Source organism: Protopterus annectens, chromosome 3.part1, assembly GCF_019279795.1.
Source record: "Protopterus annectens isolate FY-2018-M chromosome 3.part1, PAN1.0, whole genome shotgun sequence".
In the NCBI taxonomy this organism is placed as follows: Eukaryota; Metazoa; Chordata; order Ceratodontiformes; family Protopteridae; genus Protopterus; species Protopterus annectens.
In genome coordinates this window covers 1,396,912,922-1,396,934,416 of record NC_056732.1, presented here as the reverse complement: position 1 = coordinate 1,396,934,416, position 21,495 = coordinate 1,396,912,922, and the positions used below count along the sequence as shown (strand labels likewise).

At 35.4% G+C, this 21,495-nt stretch overlaps 1 protein-coding gene across 1 annotated transcript in view; it reads right to left on the bottom strand.

Annotated features, from left to right (window-relative positions):
* Positions 1-1,153: 1,153 nt before the first annotated feature.
* FADS1 (fatty acid desaturase 1) overlaps positions 1,154-21,495 on the bottom strand; it is a 390,247-nt gene continuing 369,905 nt past the window's right edge. Inside the window, exon 12 of the mRNA XM_044067445.1 lies at positions 1,154-1,915. Within this exon, the coding sequence (XP_043923380.1) occupies positions 1,864-1,915 (52 nt within the window). The 3' untranslated portion in view covers positions 1,154-1,863. The remainder of the gene's footprint in view (positions 1,916-21,495) is intronic.

Genomic DNA, 21,495 nt, shown 5'->3' with positions numbered 1-21,495 from the left:
AAGAAGAGGGTGATATTTCTCATGCTTAACAACTGCCTTGTCTTGAAGAAGTACTCTATCTAACCCAAATAACCAGCAGTATCATTACTGTTACTGGTACTGAGGCAAAAGTGAAGAGATATGTAACTAAAGCACTGATACTACAAAAAAGTAAGCCAGGAACTATAATGAAGTAAATTTGCACAGAATTGTCTCTTATGTGAGTAAAATATTATATTCTTCTTAAGAGTTATTATACAGGATTATACAACGACCCCCCCCCATTAATATTCTAAAACGTGCACGCTGATTAGTCAGCGTGCACATTGTAAATTAGACTTATACTAATGGAAAAGGGTCCGGTCGCCTGGACTTTTTCCATTAGTATAAGTCTTTTTTTACAGCAACGGAAAATGCAAGATCTCTGTTGCTTTTTACACACTGTCTCGCTATGTTAAAGGAGTTTAACATAGTGAGACAGCTTTAAAAAAAAACAACGGAGAATCTCCTTTGCTTTTTTTAAAGCTGTCTCTCTATGTTAAACTCCTTTAACATAGCGAGACACTTTGTAAAAAGCAACGGACATCTTGCTTTCTCCGTTGCTTTTTTTAAAGCTGTCTCGCTATGTTAAACTCCTTTAACATAGCGAGACAGTTTGTAAAAAGCAATGGAGATTTTGCTTTCTCCGTTGCTTCCACCCACAGCTCTGATGTACTGCATAAGCATACGCATGCGTAGTACATCAGAACTGTCGCAGAATACCAGACAGCTGCAGAAGGGCAGCAAGGAGGCATTATACAATGCCATTATTTAAGAAAAGTATTTTTTTTCTTAAATAATGTCATTGTATAATAGCAATAATCCACTTCTTGGTGTGGGTAATGCTGGATTTACCCACGGTTGTCTTTGTATTGCCACTCGGGCTTCGCCCTCGTGACCAAACCACACCAACCATGGGTAAATCCAGCATTAACCGCACCCAGGCATGGGTTATAGCTATACTATCACATGGGGAATGCAGCAGATAGTAGCAACAGCTCATATGCTCTCCGTTTTCTAAAAATATGTTGGGTAAACTACAGAATAGAAATCTGTCACAAGTTCACACTATCAACCTTGTCTTCAAAATAATTTCTGGATACTTTTCCAAGGATTCTCTAAAGTCCAGAAAGTGTAAAACATAAACATATATATTATTTCTATAAAGAAATCAATAGAACATGACTAAGTACAAAAAATGCCTGTGAAAATGGTTTTCAAAAATGCTTACTAGTAAGGCATTACTTGACTTATTAATAACTCGACAATGATATATATATATATATATATATATATATATATATATATATATATATATATATATATATATATGACTTTTGTCACTGCACCTTGTGTAAATGGTTACTCCTACTGATGACGTACCTTCTGTTGGGTAGATGCAACTTAAAGTTAGACATGTAAATCTTTGATCTTGTATTAAAACTGCTTACAAAAATACTGTTCCAGTAATTAAATAAGTCAATAAATCACAACAGAGGATGACTTACGGCATAAGATGAGCATTAGAAGAGAGGATATTAGCAGTGCCTCCTTGCTTCCAAAAAAATCTAACCTAAAATCACAGTTCATTATAAAGATTTTACTAACATTCAAATCATTTTTTATTCATATAAAACAGCTGGTCCCCATCTTGCTCTGCTATTATAAACAATGGACTAGTATTCTGGGACCTATTCCAGGAAAATGGAGTCTCTTTTTAAAGCAGATTTCTGTGTTTCACACCCTCTTGGAAAGAAAACTGGAAGTATAAGGCCAGTGAAGCAGAGTGAAGTCTTGCAGATTAAGGCCGACGTAACATTCTGGAAATTTTCAGTATAGGGCTTGTCACTTGTGAAGATAGGCATCTAACCAAAGCTCACCTGACTCTCTAAGAGAGCTAAAATAAGATCAGAAAAAAACATTATTAAAAGGGAAAGAAAATCTCAATCAAGTTTTGCTAAACCATTCACTATAAAACAAATGCTGTCAGCAAGTTTGAAGCAAAACTAGTGTATCCACAATTAATATTTTGGTCTCAGTTTGTTCAGTCATATTGTTGACAGAAACACATCATACCATTTTTCCTAAAATCAAATTTCACAGTTAACAAACGACACTCAAGTAATATAAACCAAAGTAAAGACAATCACATAAACAATTTTAAGTATATATTCTTAAAACTACAAAAAGAGGGCAAATTATATAATTTATCATTTTTTAAACCAAAATATTTATTCTAACAATTCTTACTGCCTGTGTTAAAAGAGTTTACATTTTGATAAAACCTATTGTATATGTTTGAGGGAGTAAATGCGAAAGTTATAAGAATATTGTTGAGTACTAATTAATGTGTATGAGAAAGGAAAATAACGTTTTGAAACATGTAGTAGTTGAGAAAGTTATAGTCTTAAACATAAAGTGGTTGATAAGAGTGTAGAAAAAGTAAGTGTCAACATTATATTTAGTACTAAACTAGATTTACGCTTATTAGCACAATGAATTAACACCGTTAAACACGCAATAATGAAACAATGAGAAAAAAATGCAGGCCTCATCTCTCTTTAAATTGCTTCTGTCAAAATAGAGAACACAATGACATAGAATTATCGAGGTGATGTAATACCTTTTATTAGACTAACACAGGTTTTACAATTACTCTTGCTTTCAAGGTAAAAGGACCCTTCATTGGGTGCTGAGTTACTGATGTTTGATACAGTGCTTAAATATACATGTGTACAAAGATGTAGAAGTACATCATTTCTTACTTTCTAAAAAAGACATCTGAAAAATGTCAGTGTGGAAAGCATAGGATTCCTTTACATGTACTTCTAAAAATGTGGTTTATCTAATCAAGTACAGGAAACGTCCTCAGACAGGTTATATAGGAAAGACACTGAGAGCTAGCATGAATGTCTGTAGGCACACGGTTAGATGCAAAATGACTGGCTAGCCAGTGTCAGCACATTGTCCTGCTCTGGTCATTGTTTATCCAACGTGCCAGTTAAATTTCCTAAATAATATTTCTGTACACATTTGGAAGGATGAACAATGGAGATTGAAATTATTCATTTGTTCATTCCAACAGTCAGTAGATTCTTTTTTTTTCAGTTTATTAGCTGGGTAAATGAATTGGTACAAAGACCAGCCCTGAGGCAACAGCAATACATTTTACATAAAATAGGTGACAAAGTTCACCAATACATACATTACACTTCTATAAACAAGTTAACAGCACAGCTGTACAAAACAGACGGGATAATAATTAGATTATGTTACTGGTAAAGGAATACATTGTTTAGTTACAAAACTATTTACATATATACACATACACATTTAATGTACAGGCTGCAGAGTTTGTTGAAGGCTGGCAAATTCATACAGGATTTCAAGCAAATGGATATGTCAACCACTGTCCTTTCTAAATATTAATAGGTCACAATAACTTTTTTATCTCCTCTGAAATGTCATTCTACTCGACAGGTGCCATTTTGGCAAAAGATCTTTCTGTTAAACTGGTTAGAAGGGAGGTGCTATCCTGGATCTTGGTTTTAAAAAAACACTTATAGCACGTAAGAACCTTTACTTCTGAGCAGTCTAACAGTAAATACATATTAGGAGTACAAATGTTTCTTGTTTTGGTAATGATTGATTTTATGATGAATTTACTCTGAATCCAAACAGATGACTATCTCAGAAAGTTAACAGTAACTGTAACATTACTAGGGATGAGTTTTACTCATGATAAGAGAATATCATATAGGTTAATATTTTAGTCAGAATACTAGTAACACTAGTCATAAGCTTAACAGTAAGGTCCTAATATTCAGACAAATTTAACAGAATAACAAAACTTTGTAGGTATTTGTCAGAACCTTACATATCCCCACTCTTTCTCTCTTTCTGCTAAACCTCAGCATGTTTAATGTACTATAACTGCACACAACAGCTATGCATTCTAACCTAATATCCTATTCTTCTGGTAGTGCCTGCATCTCCTCACGCCGAACTGAACATATACATACATACATACATACATACATTCATTCAGGGAAATCCCCTACAAAAAAAAATATATATATATATATATATATATATATATATATATATATATATATATATACACACACACACACACACACACACACACACACACATATATGGAGAACAACAATTTTCAAAGTTCTCTGTTTTACATTTTGCATGCTTGTCATATTTCCATAAGTCGCAGTTATGAGACTTAGAATACGCATCTCCTGTACTGTTATTTACTTTACCATGGAATGTCAGAGCAGGCTCTTCAGCTGTTATCCTCTCTGGTAGATGAAGACTGACTCTAAAGGTGAAACTGTGCGGTAGGCCCTAACTGGGTCTTCTGACATTATAGGATAAACACACACACACACACACACACACACACACACACACACACACACACACACACACACGCACGCACGCACGCACGCACACACACACACACACACACACACACACACACACACACACATACACAACACACTTTATATACTGCATTTAAAGCTAAAGTATTTCTGAAAAGAAATAATCTTTTTGTGTTGAAGTCATAACCTAGCAGAAGCATCCTACTAAAACACAGAGGCACAAATTTCCGGAAATATAGCCTACCTTTTCACTATAAACAATGTGCAAAACAAAGTGTGTAAAGTTAAATACCTGTTCTCTAAAGCATAGTGATTGATTTTCATTTCTTCTTACACATCACAAAAGGGTCTGTCCGACTCAGTTCACGTTGCTATGCTCGGGCTCACTCCGCTTCCATACCCTACCCCCAAATCTCATCCACTTCCAGTACACCTAAACGTATAGCTAACCACTAATCCCACCCCTTTACCAACAAGCCAGTAAGGACAAACTCCAACACCACTAACATCACTCCTTCTCTCTGGTTAGCACATCCATTCTCTTACTCACCCTCATCCAAATATTAACCCTTTTCACACACTTCCTCTCTTCATGTTACTTTACACATCATGCTACTTATATACACTACCTTATTTAGCCTACTAATTATTACTTACAATAGTACCTCCTACCACAACCAAAAAGTAACAAACATCCACTCACCAACAAGTCTCTTCCCTACGACATACCATACTACCATAAATAATACTGTAATGTCCTTAAACCTTTACAATACCACCTACTCTGATCTATTCACTTTCAGATACACCCCATCACAGGATTTAACACATCCACTACACAAAACAGCTACATTTCCACCAAATTTTTTCCAACAGTTTCTGCATAAATTAATACAACTGAAGCTAAGTGGAGATATATACTCCAACCCCGGCCCCCAAATTTCAGAACAAACTCCCCATTCACTAACCAAGTCACCTATTCTTAACATCATCCATCAGACTAATAATACCTCTAACCTCCTACTATTCAATATGAATCTCAGAAGTATACTCAACAAAATTCAAGACCTCCATGCAATCCAGATTTAGTCATACTAACAGAAACATGGCTCAAGCCCCATAGACAAGACTATAATATACTAAGATGTGACAGATTACTAAAGCGAGGTGATGGAATCGCAATTATGTACAAAAACTCCCTAAACCTGACCCACTTAGACTATATCCCCCAGAGCCCTCTGACTCTAAAATACTAATCTCCAGCCTTGAACTTAACCCCCCAAAAAAACATAATCATTGCTGTATACCTCCCACCTGGGAGTAACCAGTCAAAAACTGAAAACCTTCTTTGCTGGGTAGCTTCCACATTCAATCAAGAAAGCATTATTATGGGCGATTTCAATCTAGACTGGTACACCTGGTCATCAGACAACCCATTCAAATTTATCAATCTGTATGGCATCTCCCAAATTATACTCTCCCCAACCAGCGTAGATAAAAATAGCTGTCGACAAACTATCATTGACCCGACCTTAACTAATAAGCCCAATCTTTGTCAACATGCTGGCTGTCTTCCAGGGAGTCTAAGTGACCACATGCCCACCAATCTCCTATAGCACTGGAGCAATATCCCAAAAAACACCACAAACAAGTATGTCAGAAAAAAAGAAATTTCTCTCCCGAACTCTTCAAATCCCTTCTAGAAAAATGCAACTGGTCTCCTTTAAAACATCTGCCCTTAGACCCAGCAGTGCAATACTTCAGTAAAACATTTCTTGACATATTACCCTAGTCCTAATTAGGAAGATACGTTTTCAATCAAAGAAACTTACATGGCTCTCAAAATAGACAAAGCAACTCCTCAAGGAATGAGACAGTGCCTGGTCCCAGTACCAATCAACCAAGTCCCAAACATCCCTGCTCACCTTTCACAAGTTAAGAAACCAAACTAAAAAAACTAATAAAACATGACAAAAATTTACTATACCACATTATAACATAAACACCAAAACAACACCCAGAAATTCTGTAACTCCATAAAACAACTTCTAAATACAGGGCAAAGTGTTACCCCATCTGCTACCACTTCTAATTCTTCTAATGATATAGCATCTTATTTTAGTACCCACTTCATTAACTGTATAATAGCTCTGGTAAAAAATGATAACAATACACCAATAACAATTCCCATGAAAACTCATACACATCCTAACTCATTTACCTTTAAACCTATACAAACCAACATCATAAAACAACTTCTAAGCAAACTCAAACCAACATCCATTACAGCTGATCTACTCCCCAATAAATTCCTCAGATTAGAAGCAGATAATATTGCCTACCCTATCTCCAGTCTAATAAATCAGTCCATCTCTAAAAATTACGTACTCAAACTCTGGAAAATCTCACATATCATCCCTCTCCATAAAGGTGGCCCATCAAACAAACTTATCCAACTACAGACCAATTGCCATTTTCTCTCTCCAATAGCCAAAATCCTTGAAAAATGGATACATAAACAACTCCTAGATTACCTGCTGGTCAACAATCCCCTCACTAACTCTCAACACGGCTTTCACCCTAAGCACAGCACCACAACAGCACTAGTTAGCTTTACTAATATCATCAACCAAGTTAGAAATCATGGTCAGTTAGTCTCATCCATTGTTCTGGATATGTCAAGAGCTTATGACATGGTATCCCACCAAAAATTACTAACTGAGCTAGCACTCCTAAATCTATCCCATCCAGCTTTAACCTGTTTCCACATTTACTTAAAAGATCACCAGCAAACTGTCATGTGGCTAATATCACTCTCTCCTCTACTACCTCTCTCTGTAGGTGTCCCCCAAGGGTCAGTTCTTGGACCACTGCTTTTCTCTAAATTTGCAAATAAATTATACACTGCCACTAGCAAAGCTACCATCATCCAATATGCAAATGGCACCTCTCTTAACTGTTCAGCCCCTACACTCTCACATTTCCAGGAAACAACACAAAGGTCCTTTCTTGAAACTGAAAAACATCTCTCAGACCACCAACTAAATTATAACCCAAACAAAACAAAACTTATCATCTTTACCAAAAGCATACCCCACAAGGTAACCAACCCACCTTTATCATCTACTCCTCTGACAAAACCAGAACAGAACTCATTGAGCACAATTGACAACTCACTCAAATTTGATAAACACCTAGCTCTAACCATTAAAAAAGTCCACATCAAACTAGGGCCTCTCTACAGAGTGAAACTATTTCTCACCAGTTCTACCAGACAGGCCATGGCCAGGTCACATCTCCTATCTACTTTACTATACACCTCTCCCATCCTTACGAACCTAAGAAAATCTGAATTAACCAAACAGGAGGCCTGCTATAATAAAATATCCAGATCTGCCACTAATCATCCCAATAGATCACACCACTGCACAGCTTTACAGAAACTTACTTGGATTGAACTACCTAACTTTCTCAGCATAAACCAACTAGCCGTGGCTCACTCCATTATACTTCAACCGAATAACTTCCCAGCACTCCACAATTTAGTACAACCTTAGATCCTCTGAGAAACTGTTACAAAAGCCAATAATACTTCTGGAGAATCTCTATACTCACAGAAAATATACAAAATCTGGAACATCATCCCCAACAAATTCAGAACACCACCAAAACACATAAATTTAAACTACTCTTCCGACACCACCTCAGCAAAAACTGGATCTGCTCCTGCACTTCCACTGGTTAACACAATACCCCCTCTCTCCTTATTCTCCTAGCACTGTTTCAACCTCTTGACTACCTCTGCCATTAAAACCATCTAAGAATCTTTGACTGCCTACCTTTTCACTACAATCCTAATTCTTCCAAACTTCTACCCACCCAGAACTCTAGTTCTAATCATTTCTTGCAGTCCTCTACTGCCTTTCCTTTCAAATAACTAGTAGCAACCTACCAAACAGATCTTCTACCTCCCTAAATTCTACCCATAAATCTGCTCATTGCATAACTTTATGAATTAGTAAATGATATACTGTACCTATCCAGTCTGCAATTATTGGAAGGTGCTCGTATTTTCCTATGTATTTTGCAAATTGGATTATCATTTTTCTTGCATTATTGTTCTATGTAGTGATAAATGTATTCCCTGTCATGTTGTTATCTTTTACACATTTTTTTCTGTATGGAGACTTTCTCCCTGGGCCTCCACTGAAAATGGGCCTCTAGTCCAGTTGGACACTCACGGTAAATAAATGTAAAATAAATAAAATAAAATAATAAATAATAAATAAATCTGTCTTTGAGGTGTACTTATCATACTAAATATCCAAGCTGTATACTTTATTTCCACACTGTCATTTTTCTAGTATCTTTTTTTGTAGCCAATAATTAAGAAATGATGCATTTCTCTTTCTAGGCAGAAGTGGATTTTTAGTACTGTATCTAATAACAGTAACTTAAATCTCAGTGAAGGGCTCCTTATGGCCCAAAAGCACATGTAATTACAAAAACTTATGTTGGGCAAATAAAAGGAATTACATCACGTCTGCTTTACAGGGTCTTTGCATTTGCTTTTGGTGGGCCAGCATGGCACTTTCTAACTTTTTCTGCTGTCATGAGAAAATGTAAATCATTTCTATATTGAGGCTTTAGTCAGTGGCAAAACAACCAGAACAATACCAATACAATGTAAACATACCATCATAGACAAACTGTATATTCTAACAGTGCTTCACTGAAATGCCTAATTGATATCTTCAGAAAGTTGAAAACATTGTTGTAGGAATTTCTAGGGTGGCCACTGATGCAGGTTTAAGTTGGTCCTAAAAATGTTATTACTCTGACAGGAAATTTTATTTCCATTGATTTTAAGTATTTAATACTCAACAGGAGTTGAACTTCTTAAGTCATTCACACCTTTAGCAACTTTTTTGTATAGCTCCAGTTAACACTCATAGTACAATATGGTGTCCTGACATTTCTCCCATTGTCTTCCTTAACTAAATGGCTTATTATTTAACAGTGAGCAGCATAAGAAAGGGCAAAGCGTTAAGTAAAAAATGATCCTAAGATTAACATAAATGCCCTGCAGTGGAGATATTACTCACTGTTTGTCATTTGCTATTGAAAGTTAATAGTTTCATAACTAAGAGGGGTACTTGTTAATGAGGTGTATAGAGTGAAACATCATGGCGGGAGACAGAAAACTAGATTGCTGCTGTCCATATATAGTACACTGTACTGGAGATATTAAACAGTTGTCAGCTGCTAATTACATACATATATACAAATATTTCAAGCACGGGCATCAATGTCCTTCTAGCTTGCAAATATACCAAAACACTTGTTCCCATAATAAATATCCAGGCTGTTCTTAAAGATATCTAAACTAGTACTTGCTTTAATGTAATTTGGTAGTCTGTTCCAAGCATCAGCTACTCTGTCAGAGAACCAATTAGTACACTTCTCATTCCTATAGAACCTTCTACATAGGTTGTCTGATGATTCTCTAGTACTTCTTGTTAACCACAAACATTCCCAGAGGTAGTTGTCTCTAAATGCCTTATATACCTGAATAAGAATGTCTCTTAAATATCTGTAAGAGACACTGTACAAGTTCAGATATTTTAGTCTTTCATAATTACTTAAATTTTCACATCCATGGATGCCCTCTGTGTATTTCCACTGTACTCTTTCCAGTTTATTCATGCTTGTTTTCTTATAGGGTTTACATATTGTTATTCCATACTCATGTTTGGGTCTAATGTAACTAGCAATGACTTCATTATTTTTGATTTCCTAGACTTTATAAATCTTTTTATACAACCTATAGTCTAAATCTATCATTACCCAATTGATTGATATGATTAGAAAAACTCATAGCTGAACCTACCCATATATCCAGGTCCTTAAATGAGTCTACAGTTTAAATCACCATGTGTTGTATTAAATACTCACCTTTCAATTTATGTCTCCCAAATCTCATATGCTTAGTTTTTGCTGTATTTATCAGCATATTATTTTCCTGTGCTCATATGGTCAATTTAGTCAAGTTATTTTGTAGACATGCCTTATCTGTAATACTTGTAATCCGTTTACCTAATTTCAGGTCATCTGAATATAGACTGTAAAACACCTCCGATGAAAAAGTTAGGTCTGAAAGATACAATCTAAACAAGTAACGGCCCAGGACAGAGCCCTGTGGGACACCCTGACTGCAACCAAAGATTTCACCTGTCCAGTTGCTGTATGAAACTTGTCATGTCCTATTTGTAAACCATGCAGCTACTCATCTTATCAAGAGTATATCAGTACCTAGTTGTACTAATTTATTGATCAGTGTTTTGTATATGAACCTGTCAAGTGCTGAAGTTAAATATATATAAATTACATCACAGCACAATTTTTCATTCATAGCTGTTATTATATTTTATTAGAACATCATGTTACAGGTAATAATAGATCTGTTTTCAACGTATGCATGCTGCTATATGGTTTCAAGTCCCAACCTATCCACTTCTGACAATAACTTATCCAATATTACCTTTTCCATTATTTTTCCACAACATGAAAGTAAACTTAAGCATCTATATGACTCTGAGTTTGTTCTACTCCCCTTTCCCTTAAAGACAGGTTTAACAGGCACATGTCTCCAATCTTGAGGAATCTCCCCATATTTATATGACCTAGTGAATAATAGATATAATGGTATCATAAGTTTATGCTGAAGTGTTCCCAGGTCCTTGTTACTAATTCTGTCTCTTCATTGTACTTTCTTTGGATCCAGTTTGTGCAGTTCTTTTTCAATATAATCTAATTTTATTCCAGTATCTGGGGTTACCTGGATGTTGCTGGGACAACTTATCACCCCTTTTGTGGAACCAAACTGTTTTGCATAAGATTTTAGAAATATATCTATAATCTGTTGTGTCTGACAATAAATTTTAGAATCTGCACACAGTTTATCAATTTGTGCGTTTTTATTCCTTCCACATCTTATGTATCTATTAAAAGGTTTCCTATTATGCTCAATATCTTTATATACATTTTCTTCAAATTTTTCTCGATCTTGTCTTACACTATGCTTAATCTATTTGCCCAGCTTGTTTATTTCAGTTTTGTAGTTCTACCTCCCTTCCATTTCTTATATTTTTTTGTCTCTCACCTTAATCTGATATCTTGTTCTTATGGAAATATATCTCCCTGATGTTGTATGCCTAGATCCTGATGTTAAACATTTTTTTTTATTTTTTGCACTCAGATAATTTCTCTTTCAAAACTTTTCACATTCCATTTGCAGTTTTTCCACTGAACACCTCACTCCAGTTAGTTTTACATACTGACTGTTTTGCTTCCATATAATCTGTAATTAACCTTCTGGGCATTGGTTTAGATTTCAAGTTTGGCAGAATTATCTAGCAACAAATTAACCTTTATAACCCCAGGATCACTGTACATCAATGTGGTAAAACTTGATGTCTGGAACATTTCGTCTCCTGGTAGTTTTTTTACAATCTGACGCAATTGTTGTTCCTGAATATATATTGTGAATCATTCCCTACTAATGTTGTTGAATCAATATTATTCCAGTCTATTTCTGGTAAATTTAAGTCCCCAGCTAATATTATTCTTCCCTCCTGTGTTTCATCCAAGAAATGTATGAATTCCTCTAGGTCATATGCACTTGACCTTAGTGGTCTATACACTCCAATAATTATTATATGTTCCAGGGTTGTCTTTGTTGTCACAGTTACACAGTCTATAGTATTGGTGTTATCACTGAACATGTAGTAATCACAGGTCTCATAACTTTCTTTAATCCCTATCATAACACCTCCACCTGATTTGTTGTTAGAATGTCTGTTACAGTAAAAACATTTATACCCTGAAAGAAATGGTTTCCAGTCATTGTTTTTAAATCATGTTTCACAAACAATAACAACATCAATCTTGTGGGAATATAGCAAATTTTCCAATAAAAGAATTATTAATGCTCCTAGCATTAACAACCATCAGAGATGCTTCAAATGTTGGTATCTGTGAACTGTTACATTTTTGACCTGCCAAATTTCTGACTAGTGTTTGCAAATATTGCAAAATATCTGCTGCAAAAATTATCTTCCCTGATCTTGACAAATGCACGCCATCCTTTTCTGAACACATGAGCCCAAAACTAGGCTTGGATGCACATTTCCATTTTTTAAAACTGGACATTTTTCCATGTAGGTATTTACCCAAAAAATATTTTCATTCACATTGACCTGACTATCCTTTCTATAGGCGATTTGTGAAAAATAGGTCCTAACACCAGTACAAGCTATACTACCTAAGAGGGCTGTCAGTTCCCTACTAACAGTCAAAGAATCCTTGTGGATGACATCATTTGTACCAACATGAATGAAAACGGATTTGTATTGCCTTACATTAAGGCATTCCAAGGCTTGTCTCACATCTTCTATTTTTGTTCCTGGCAAGCATAACACTATTTGATGTTCATTATCTTCTCTGCAAATATAAATATCAGTTATAATTGACTCTCCAATAACAAGAATATCTTTTCTGGACAGCTCTGAAGAATCTTCTGCTTCTAATACAGTCATTTCTGCTCTATCAATTGTTACAAAGGATAGATCTTCATCATCATTAGTCTTATTAATCCCACTGTTTTCATTGTGTATTAAATTCTCATTCAGCTGGTATTGTAAATCCACAGCTTGAGCCATGTAGTCAGTCACCCTGCTAGACAGAGGTCCAGGGAAGTAAATACTGTGGGAAGAAATAGCCAGGGAATTGTTATGGCTAGGCTTGTATAGGCCCTAGGGCCAATAGCCTAGTACCAACCTATGAACCAATGAGCATCTGTCTTTCTCTTCTTTTTTCTTACAGTAATGTTCTTCAAGCCTTCCATGTGCAATTTTGATTTCTTCTTTTTCATCTGCCCCTTGCCTCTTTTTTTCTTCCTTCTCTGTTGGAAAAATTATGCTTTTTTCTGTAGAGTGAAGGTTTCCTGATAGAAAAATATCACCATCCCCTGTAACCTGTGTGTTACATAACAAAGCAGTGTCATTTTACTACGTGTTCTCTTTCTGTTACAGTCATTAATCAGTTTTTTTTTCTTCCTTGTTATTTGTTGTGAACTTCCTCCTTTTTTTGTTTCCTTCTAAAGAAACTGGATCCTCAGATTACTAAATACTCGCATCCAGAGCTCCAAAGTTGTCAGGGGCATCGTCTTGTTTCACAGGGGTTGAATGATCTTTGCAGGCAATAGATGCATCATTTCCTAAATGTGTTCTATTTGTTCTTTGCCTAACATTATTTATTTCACCAGTCCAGTCATTAATATATGAAACAATAGTTCTACAAGCCGTGCCAATTGCACAAGTGCAATCATCATCAAGTCTAGATTTACTTCTGACAATGGTAAGCAAATCATCCAACTTTTGACACGAGGAACACAGATCACCAGTGTTACCAGCTGTTACCTTTAAATATGCATATCATTTATTACACTGTATAAGATATTTGTGCTTTAGAAAATCGGTAATTGCATACTCATTTAAGGAATCTATATTCAGCTTCAAACTAATAAAATATTGCAAAAGAAAAGAATAATCAAAATCAGTGACCACAGAATTCAAAGAGAACTTAAATCAACTTCTATGCAAAAAATTACACCAGCAGTATATAACTAAATAATAAAGTAATTTCAGTAAAGTTGTTCTGACCATACATGTTCTGCAAGCCAGACAAAAGTTGTAATGCCTTTATGCTACAAGCAATAGCTTCTGCTCACTATTGTTTGCAGTCACACTACTTTTTAAAAGTAAAGATCAATAAATCAAAATCCAAGGTTGGATTGTTTAGATATGTTCAGGATTTTCCTCTTTGCAGTCTGTGTGAATTTATAGCTGTCTAGGCCCCTTGGGATGGCTAGAGCTTGCCTGTCTAAAACCTATTCCATTATTAGTATGATATGCACTATATTTTTAAATGAGCCATAATATTTCCAAAACCAAATAACTTACAAACTATGCATGGCATTATATGGAACCTTAGATGATGATGAAGAAAATTGCCATTGATATTTGTTAAGTTATACCCCTTCAGAGATACCCAATATAATTTATACTGTCAAAGAAGCAGAATTGTTTTGTATTTTCGAAATATCTCAATCAACAACCATTCAGAAAGGAATTTTTGTAGTGATATGAATGCTTAAGTTTGGCGAGCAAAAGTAATCTGATGTTAAATGCCTAGGTTATACAATTTCCAAGATATGAAGAGTTGTGAATCTTTAGCGGGATATATCATTCTGGGTTTGTGTTCATGATAATACATTCCATTACTGACATAAAAACTGTCAATGCAATGACTACTATCTTTGTAAAAAAAAGATTTTTTTACAGATAACATTGCTGTTTGCACCCACTTAACAACATTTACTGTTCTTGGGATATTTATATTTGTTTGACTTATGCTTTCTAACTTGAATTTTCAGAAAATGTTCTGGAATGTAGGAATTCATCTAGGCTGCTAGAGTTATGACATCCCACAATGAAGTTCAAAATGAAACTTTCTTAACTTAGAAAATAGAAGAAGTCTTTTCTTCAGAAACTAAACCAACTTTCCTAAGAGGTGCTATCTAGCAGATCTGATTGAAAATGAGTATTACTAAATTCTCTAACCTGATTTCAACTTAAGGAACAGTAACCAGAAAATCATTCTTTCACTTTAGGACTTGACATGTAAAGTGAACTAATTTCAAAGAAAGATATCAATTCAGGATAATTTCACCCAGAGATCTGAGGTTCTTAAATCCATATTATATAAATGAGGATAACAAGTCAAAGATACTGTAGTATCACTAACTGACAAAGACGGCAAACTAAAAGAAGAAGAAGACATTCAAAAAGGTTTCCTTTAGAAGTATGATGCAGAGTTCTTGGATGACATGGTATATTTACAAAATAGAATCAGAAGAAATAATATCAGAATACTTGGACTACCAAAAAAGATGGAAGGTAAGGGCATGGGAAACTTCCTTACCATATGTGAGGAGGGCATTGATTAGCCATGCCATAATGTTTGTATAAATTGGATTGTCCGTTTTAGGCTAGTATATTACAGTAAATTTCTGAATGTAGAAAGTAGATCTGGACTGAGCTAATTGAAGACAAAGGTAGAAGATACTCCTGGGCATAATGTAATAATTTCTGATGCATTAAGATGGCATTATGGAAACAAAACTCAAGTTGACAGTGGAAAGGTTGTATCAAATCTCCTTAGAGTTGACCATGCTGTGACCTGAAGAAGGCCACAAGAATTGAAAGGTTCTGTGGGTAGTGGAACAGTAGCAGATCCAGACACAAAAGCTAGAGCAGTAAGCATATAATCAGGAATCAGAAAAAATGCAGAAAAGTAATAATGCAATTACTGTAAAGACAAGATGATTAAGAGAAGTGCTGTAGGCTGGATAATCTGCAAACAGTGGGACTGGAGGAAGGGGTAGAAGGGTATGGCCTGCTTAGGTTCTCCCAATAATGGGTTTGGTTGCTCATTAAGGATAGTGTTATTCCCCCTTTTTGACAGAGCCCATAGGATGCAGAAGAGCAGTGGTTTATAAGGCAAGTCAAGGCATTTATTTAATAATTACAATGCTACTGCACTGAAGACTGGATGTGGAGAATGATGGCACATCAGAAGGGGCTGATAATAAAAGGAAGAAAAGTTAAACTAGTTGAGGATTACCCATGGTACAAAAAAGAAGATAAATGGGTCAATTCCGCATCCTATAAGGAAGTCAGAAGTAATAGATAGAAAGATACAGCCTACAGTTTTGAAAGTGAATGGTAAAGACAAGGTAGTCTTTTGCAGCTTGCTGGATGAGGCAACGTCTTTTTACAAAGATGTCATGACAGAAAGATAGGAGTATGAGGTATAAGTGGTGAAAAAGGAAGGAATGACACTTGACATTTCATATAAGGCCAGAGAGGGATTAGAAGATAAATGATTGCTGTGAATGATGGAGGGACTGTGCAATTGGATACAGATAACATGACTGTAATGCAAGAAGTAGAAAGAGGAGAGGTGGGAACATGTGCTTTAATTGGCGCTGGGAATGTGGGCATTAACAAGTATGGTAAGCAGCCAATTAAAAGTAAGGAAGAAGATGCAGATAGAGACAAATCCCACTAAAACATACAGAGAGCTCAAGACATATGTGAGGTAATATGCAAGAGCTGGGAGATGAACAGAAAGGATTGCCAGAGCTGTGCCAATGAAACACAACTCTTATGTGTGATCAAGAAAGTAAAAAAAAGATATATCAAACTGACATAGCCAAGATGGAAGAAGAAGACCCAACCCAAACAAGGCTGAAGTGCTGATTAGTACTGTCTGACAGAGAAGCTGTACAAAGTTTTCATTCCATCTACTAGAAGTAAGTGTGACTGGGGACTGGAAGGGCAGGTCTTTACAGCTGCTGTTTTACTAATGCATTTTATCACTGTTTTCTTCTCTGAATATCTTTTTTCTCATGGTGGTGAGTGGAAGGCAACATGAAACTAGTGCCTCCAGAGCTGGTGAAAAGAGGGAAGGACTTACAGAAGACAGCTCCTTTAAGAAGGGCCAGTGAAAGGAGACTAGAAGGGAAATTGTGACAATGGGTTATGTAAGTGAAATGAGGGCTGATTAAGGATGTAAGAAGAGTCATGCACGTTTTAAACAGTTCATGGACACTGTTCAATTTGGCATCTGAAGGCACGGTGTTTAGTGAAGTCTTGTAACTGACTACTTCAAGTGCTTGTTGTCACATTTGTTTATTTATTTACTGTATTTTATTTTATTTATATACTATATTTGATAATGGGATAGGTGGGCTGGTCCTTAGGCCCAAAGGTCAAGATTTGTAGTAACAGTGAAAAACAGTACACTCCATATGCACTCTTATTTGTTTACAGATTTTCTCTTATGTTTGTAGTTCTATTTTCAGTCCTAGCTGCTTAAGAGTTGTATTTTTTTGTTTAAATTACATACACCTACACTTTTATTATTTTTTTCCTTATGCACTACTGCCCGATTTCTAGAAGTCTATAATATTATATTTCCTGAGTTTATATTTTATGTTGCATTGCTTTAGATGTTACATTGCAGCATGAATCTCAGGATATGGTGAACTTGTTTTGGATCTGGAGTATCCATGAGCCTCATTTATTGTTATGAACAAAGGACAAACAGATGCTTTTCATTTTCCAAAAATGACTGACTCAAAAAAGGACATTATTTCCTAATTATTTTTTATTTGTATATTTTATTAGCATTTGTTTATGAGGAAAGTGCATCTGGCATACAAGGCACGCACGTAGGACTGGTGGTGCTCGGTTAATTACTACATATGGCAATAATACAAAATGGTTCAGACAAATTGTTGACAAACATGTCCAATTCATTTCTTAGAGATTCTTCCTGAAAACTGTTCATTTCTCCTATCGGGAGAGCCGGACTATACAGTCGAATTTTGCACATTATAAACATCATGTTCCTGGTATACAACACCAAACTACATTATTTGGAGACACTTTGGTTGGTGAAAAACAAAAGAATTTACCAGCAAAAATACACCAAAAATCTTTAATATCAAAATCTTTGGGAACGGCAGTTCAGACTGGGTGACATATTTGGCACAATGCTCTTGCTCAGCTTTCAGGCCAGACTTCTAGGCCTATGAGGATCAGAATCACGTTATATAAACACACCAAACAACATACCACAGCTTGCTCCAATTCATAATTATAGACAGAATACAATCACACAGGAATTTCAAAATGGGTTGGCACAATAGGCTAAATAATATGGAACAAAGATGGATTACTACACTTGGGGCCCTTTTTAAACCTGGACTTAATGAATATCATGTACACGAAGGATAAATGACACACAAGCTATGTTTAGATATATTATAAAATTATTATTTCCTTCACTTTGTTGTAATATTTTCCACAATTATCTCAGCATCCTACCAATATCCAAAACAGACACATAAGCATCTGTTTGAGTACATGTACTCACTATTCTTAAAATATTTTGAATATAATATGGTTTCTCATGCATAAGCATAATTCACATTAATCATATTATGCTTAATATTTGCTGTTTAAAATGGATTTCACCATACTAATGAGTACAAAATATAGGTTGATTGTAATGTTAACATTTAAGCCATTCTTTATTGTAAATAAGAGGTTTATTTTGGTGAATCTATTTGTTAAATATGGTTATACAGTGTGTATTTAAGCAGTCAGCACCACTGAATGAAATATGGAATATACCACTTTAAGAAGTTACTATAAATGGAATAGCTGGATGCATTATGGGCTAAATTTAAACCATTTGGATAAGTCACATTGAGAAAGGCATTGTGTGCATTTCACATTAGGTTGTTTTACAATCTAATAAAAGTGCTGGTCCCTTCATTTTCTTCATTGAAAGTGCATCTGGGCCATGACAGACCACTATTTAGCAGAGGCCCAGGGAGAAAAGCTCTACTCTTAAAATCTTGCAAGATGTCATACAATACAATAAAATTTAATGAATCAGGATGAGAGACAGAAGTAGCAGATATATATGTAATGGAGGTGGGGGGACTAGACAAAGAGTTAATGGAACAGGAACCCAAATAAGTACAAAGGACAAGACCATGTATGATGGTTGAAGGATATGGTGGATGATATCTTCACTAGGAATAGGAAAGATCAGGGAGAAACAGGTCTGAGAGACTTGGAAAGAATCAAACAAACATGGGTGGTGGAACTGATGAAATTGGAATTGATGAAATATGAGGGAATGATAAAGAGAGGAAAAAAGTGACTATTGATCAGTTGCTAAATTAATTAATGGAAATTACTGGAGGTTCAATGTAAGGTTGCTGAAAAATAATAAGGGTATTCAGTACCAAACCTTACTACAACGAGAGAGTGATGGAGTGATGGAGTTTGAGAAGGAGCATGTGACAGCAGAGGTAGAAAAGAGAGTGGCGTCTTGGCAAAGTAAGAAGAAATTGAGGTTAATATGGTTGCTGGAAATTAAAAGAGCAGAAAGAGCAAGCCTGGATTCTAGGTATCCATAAACAAAATGGCAATTACAGATCTTATAATGTATGCAAGCATTTATGGAGAGGATATGATAGTTGCATGTACATGTTGAAGGCAGGAGGGAAGAGGAGGTAGAATGAGTTGTGCTTAATACATGGATTTGGGTGCAGTTGTAAAGTAATGCCAAGTATGGAGTAGATTAGCAGTATATAAATGGGGCAGTTGTAAAGTAATGTCGAGTATGGAATAGATTACCAGAATATAAAGGGGCAGTTGTAAAGTAATGCCAAGTATGGAGTAGATTAGCAGTATATAAAGGGGCAGTTGTAAAGTAATGTCGAGTATGGAATAGATTAGCAGTATATAAAGGGGCAGTTGTAAAGTAATGTCGAGTATGGAGTAGATTAGCAGTATATAAAGGGGCAGTTGTAAAGTAATGTCGAGTATGGAGTAGATTACCAGTATATAAAGGAGCAGTTGTAAAGTAATGTCGAGTATGGAGTAGATTACCAATATATAAAGGGGCAGTTGTAAAGTAATGCCGAGTATGGAATAGATTACCAGAATATAAAGGGTCAGTTGTAAAGTAATGTTGAGTATGGAATAGATTACCAGAATATAAAGGGGCAGTTGTAAAGTAATGTCGAGTATGGAGTAGATTACCAGTATATAAAGGGGCAGTTGTAAAGTAATGACGAGTATGGAATAGATTACCAGAATATAAAGGGGCAGTTGTAAAGTAATGTCGAGTATGGAGTAGATTACCAATATATAAAGGGGCAGTTGTAAAGTAATGCCGAGTATGGAATAGATTACCAGAATATAAAGGGGCAGTTGTAAAGTAATGCCGAGTATGGAATAGATTACCAGAATATAAAGGGGCAGTTGTAAAGTAATGTTGAGTATGGAGTAGATTACCAGTATATAAAGGGGCAGTTGTAAAGTAATGTTGAGTATGGAGTAGATTACCAGTATATAAAGGGGCAGTTGTAAAGTAATGCCGAGTATGGAATAGATTACCAGAATATAAAGGGGCAGTTGTAAAGTAATGTCGAGTATGGAGTAGATTACCAGAATATAAAGGGGCAGTTGTAAAGTAATGTTGAGTATGGAATAGATTACCAGAATATAAAGGGGCAGTTGTAAAGTAATGCCGAGTATGGAATAGATTACCAGAATATAAAGGGGCAGTTGTAAAGTAATGTCGAGTATGGAGTAGATTACCAGAATATAAAGGGGCAGTTGTAAAGTAATGTTGAGTATGGAGTAGATTACCAGTATATAAATAGCCAGCAGTCAATAGTAGTATTTAGCAAAACATGTTTTTGCTCATGTATACATTGGGAATAAAAATGATGATCTTGTAATGGGATTGGAACATTTTTGTTCAAAGAGAGTGAAAAGCCTTGTAAGTTGCACAGATGTGATAAGGAATGAACAGTGTTTTAAGTTATCTGAAAATCCATAAAAAGTATTTAGAAAAAACTACATTACTATACCCAAAGTTTCAAATTTACACAAGTGATTTTTCATGAAAACTGAGAGAGCACACAAATATTGACCAAATCTTCTTCAAACACAAATGCTTTTCAGAGTTCTGTAGTGATTAAATTTAGGTCTTTATAGGCTAAAGAACTAGAGATAAAAACTGCTTGGAGGAATTTCCCAGTCAAGGTTGATCACATTAGATAGGACAAATGGTGCAATATAAAACATTTTTGGAGAGAAAGAATGAATACTGGCCTGCAATCAAAGCAGCTAAACAGAAGAACATTAAAGCAGATCTAATATATTCAGTCTGATTATGACTTTTTTTGCTTACTCAAGAGATGATTTAATACTGTAAAATGAGCTGTTTCTTATATTAAAAACAATACCATAATATGAGACATTGATTCAAATGACTGGCCTTATTGTTCTCTTAAACAAAATTGGAGTTAGATACATGGAAAACTGCTATGTCCTCATAAAAATCTAAGCTATCAGTGAACCCA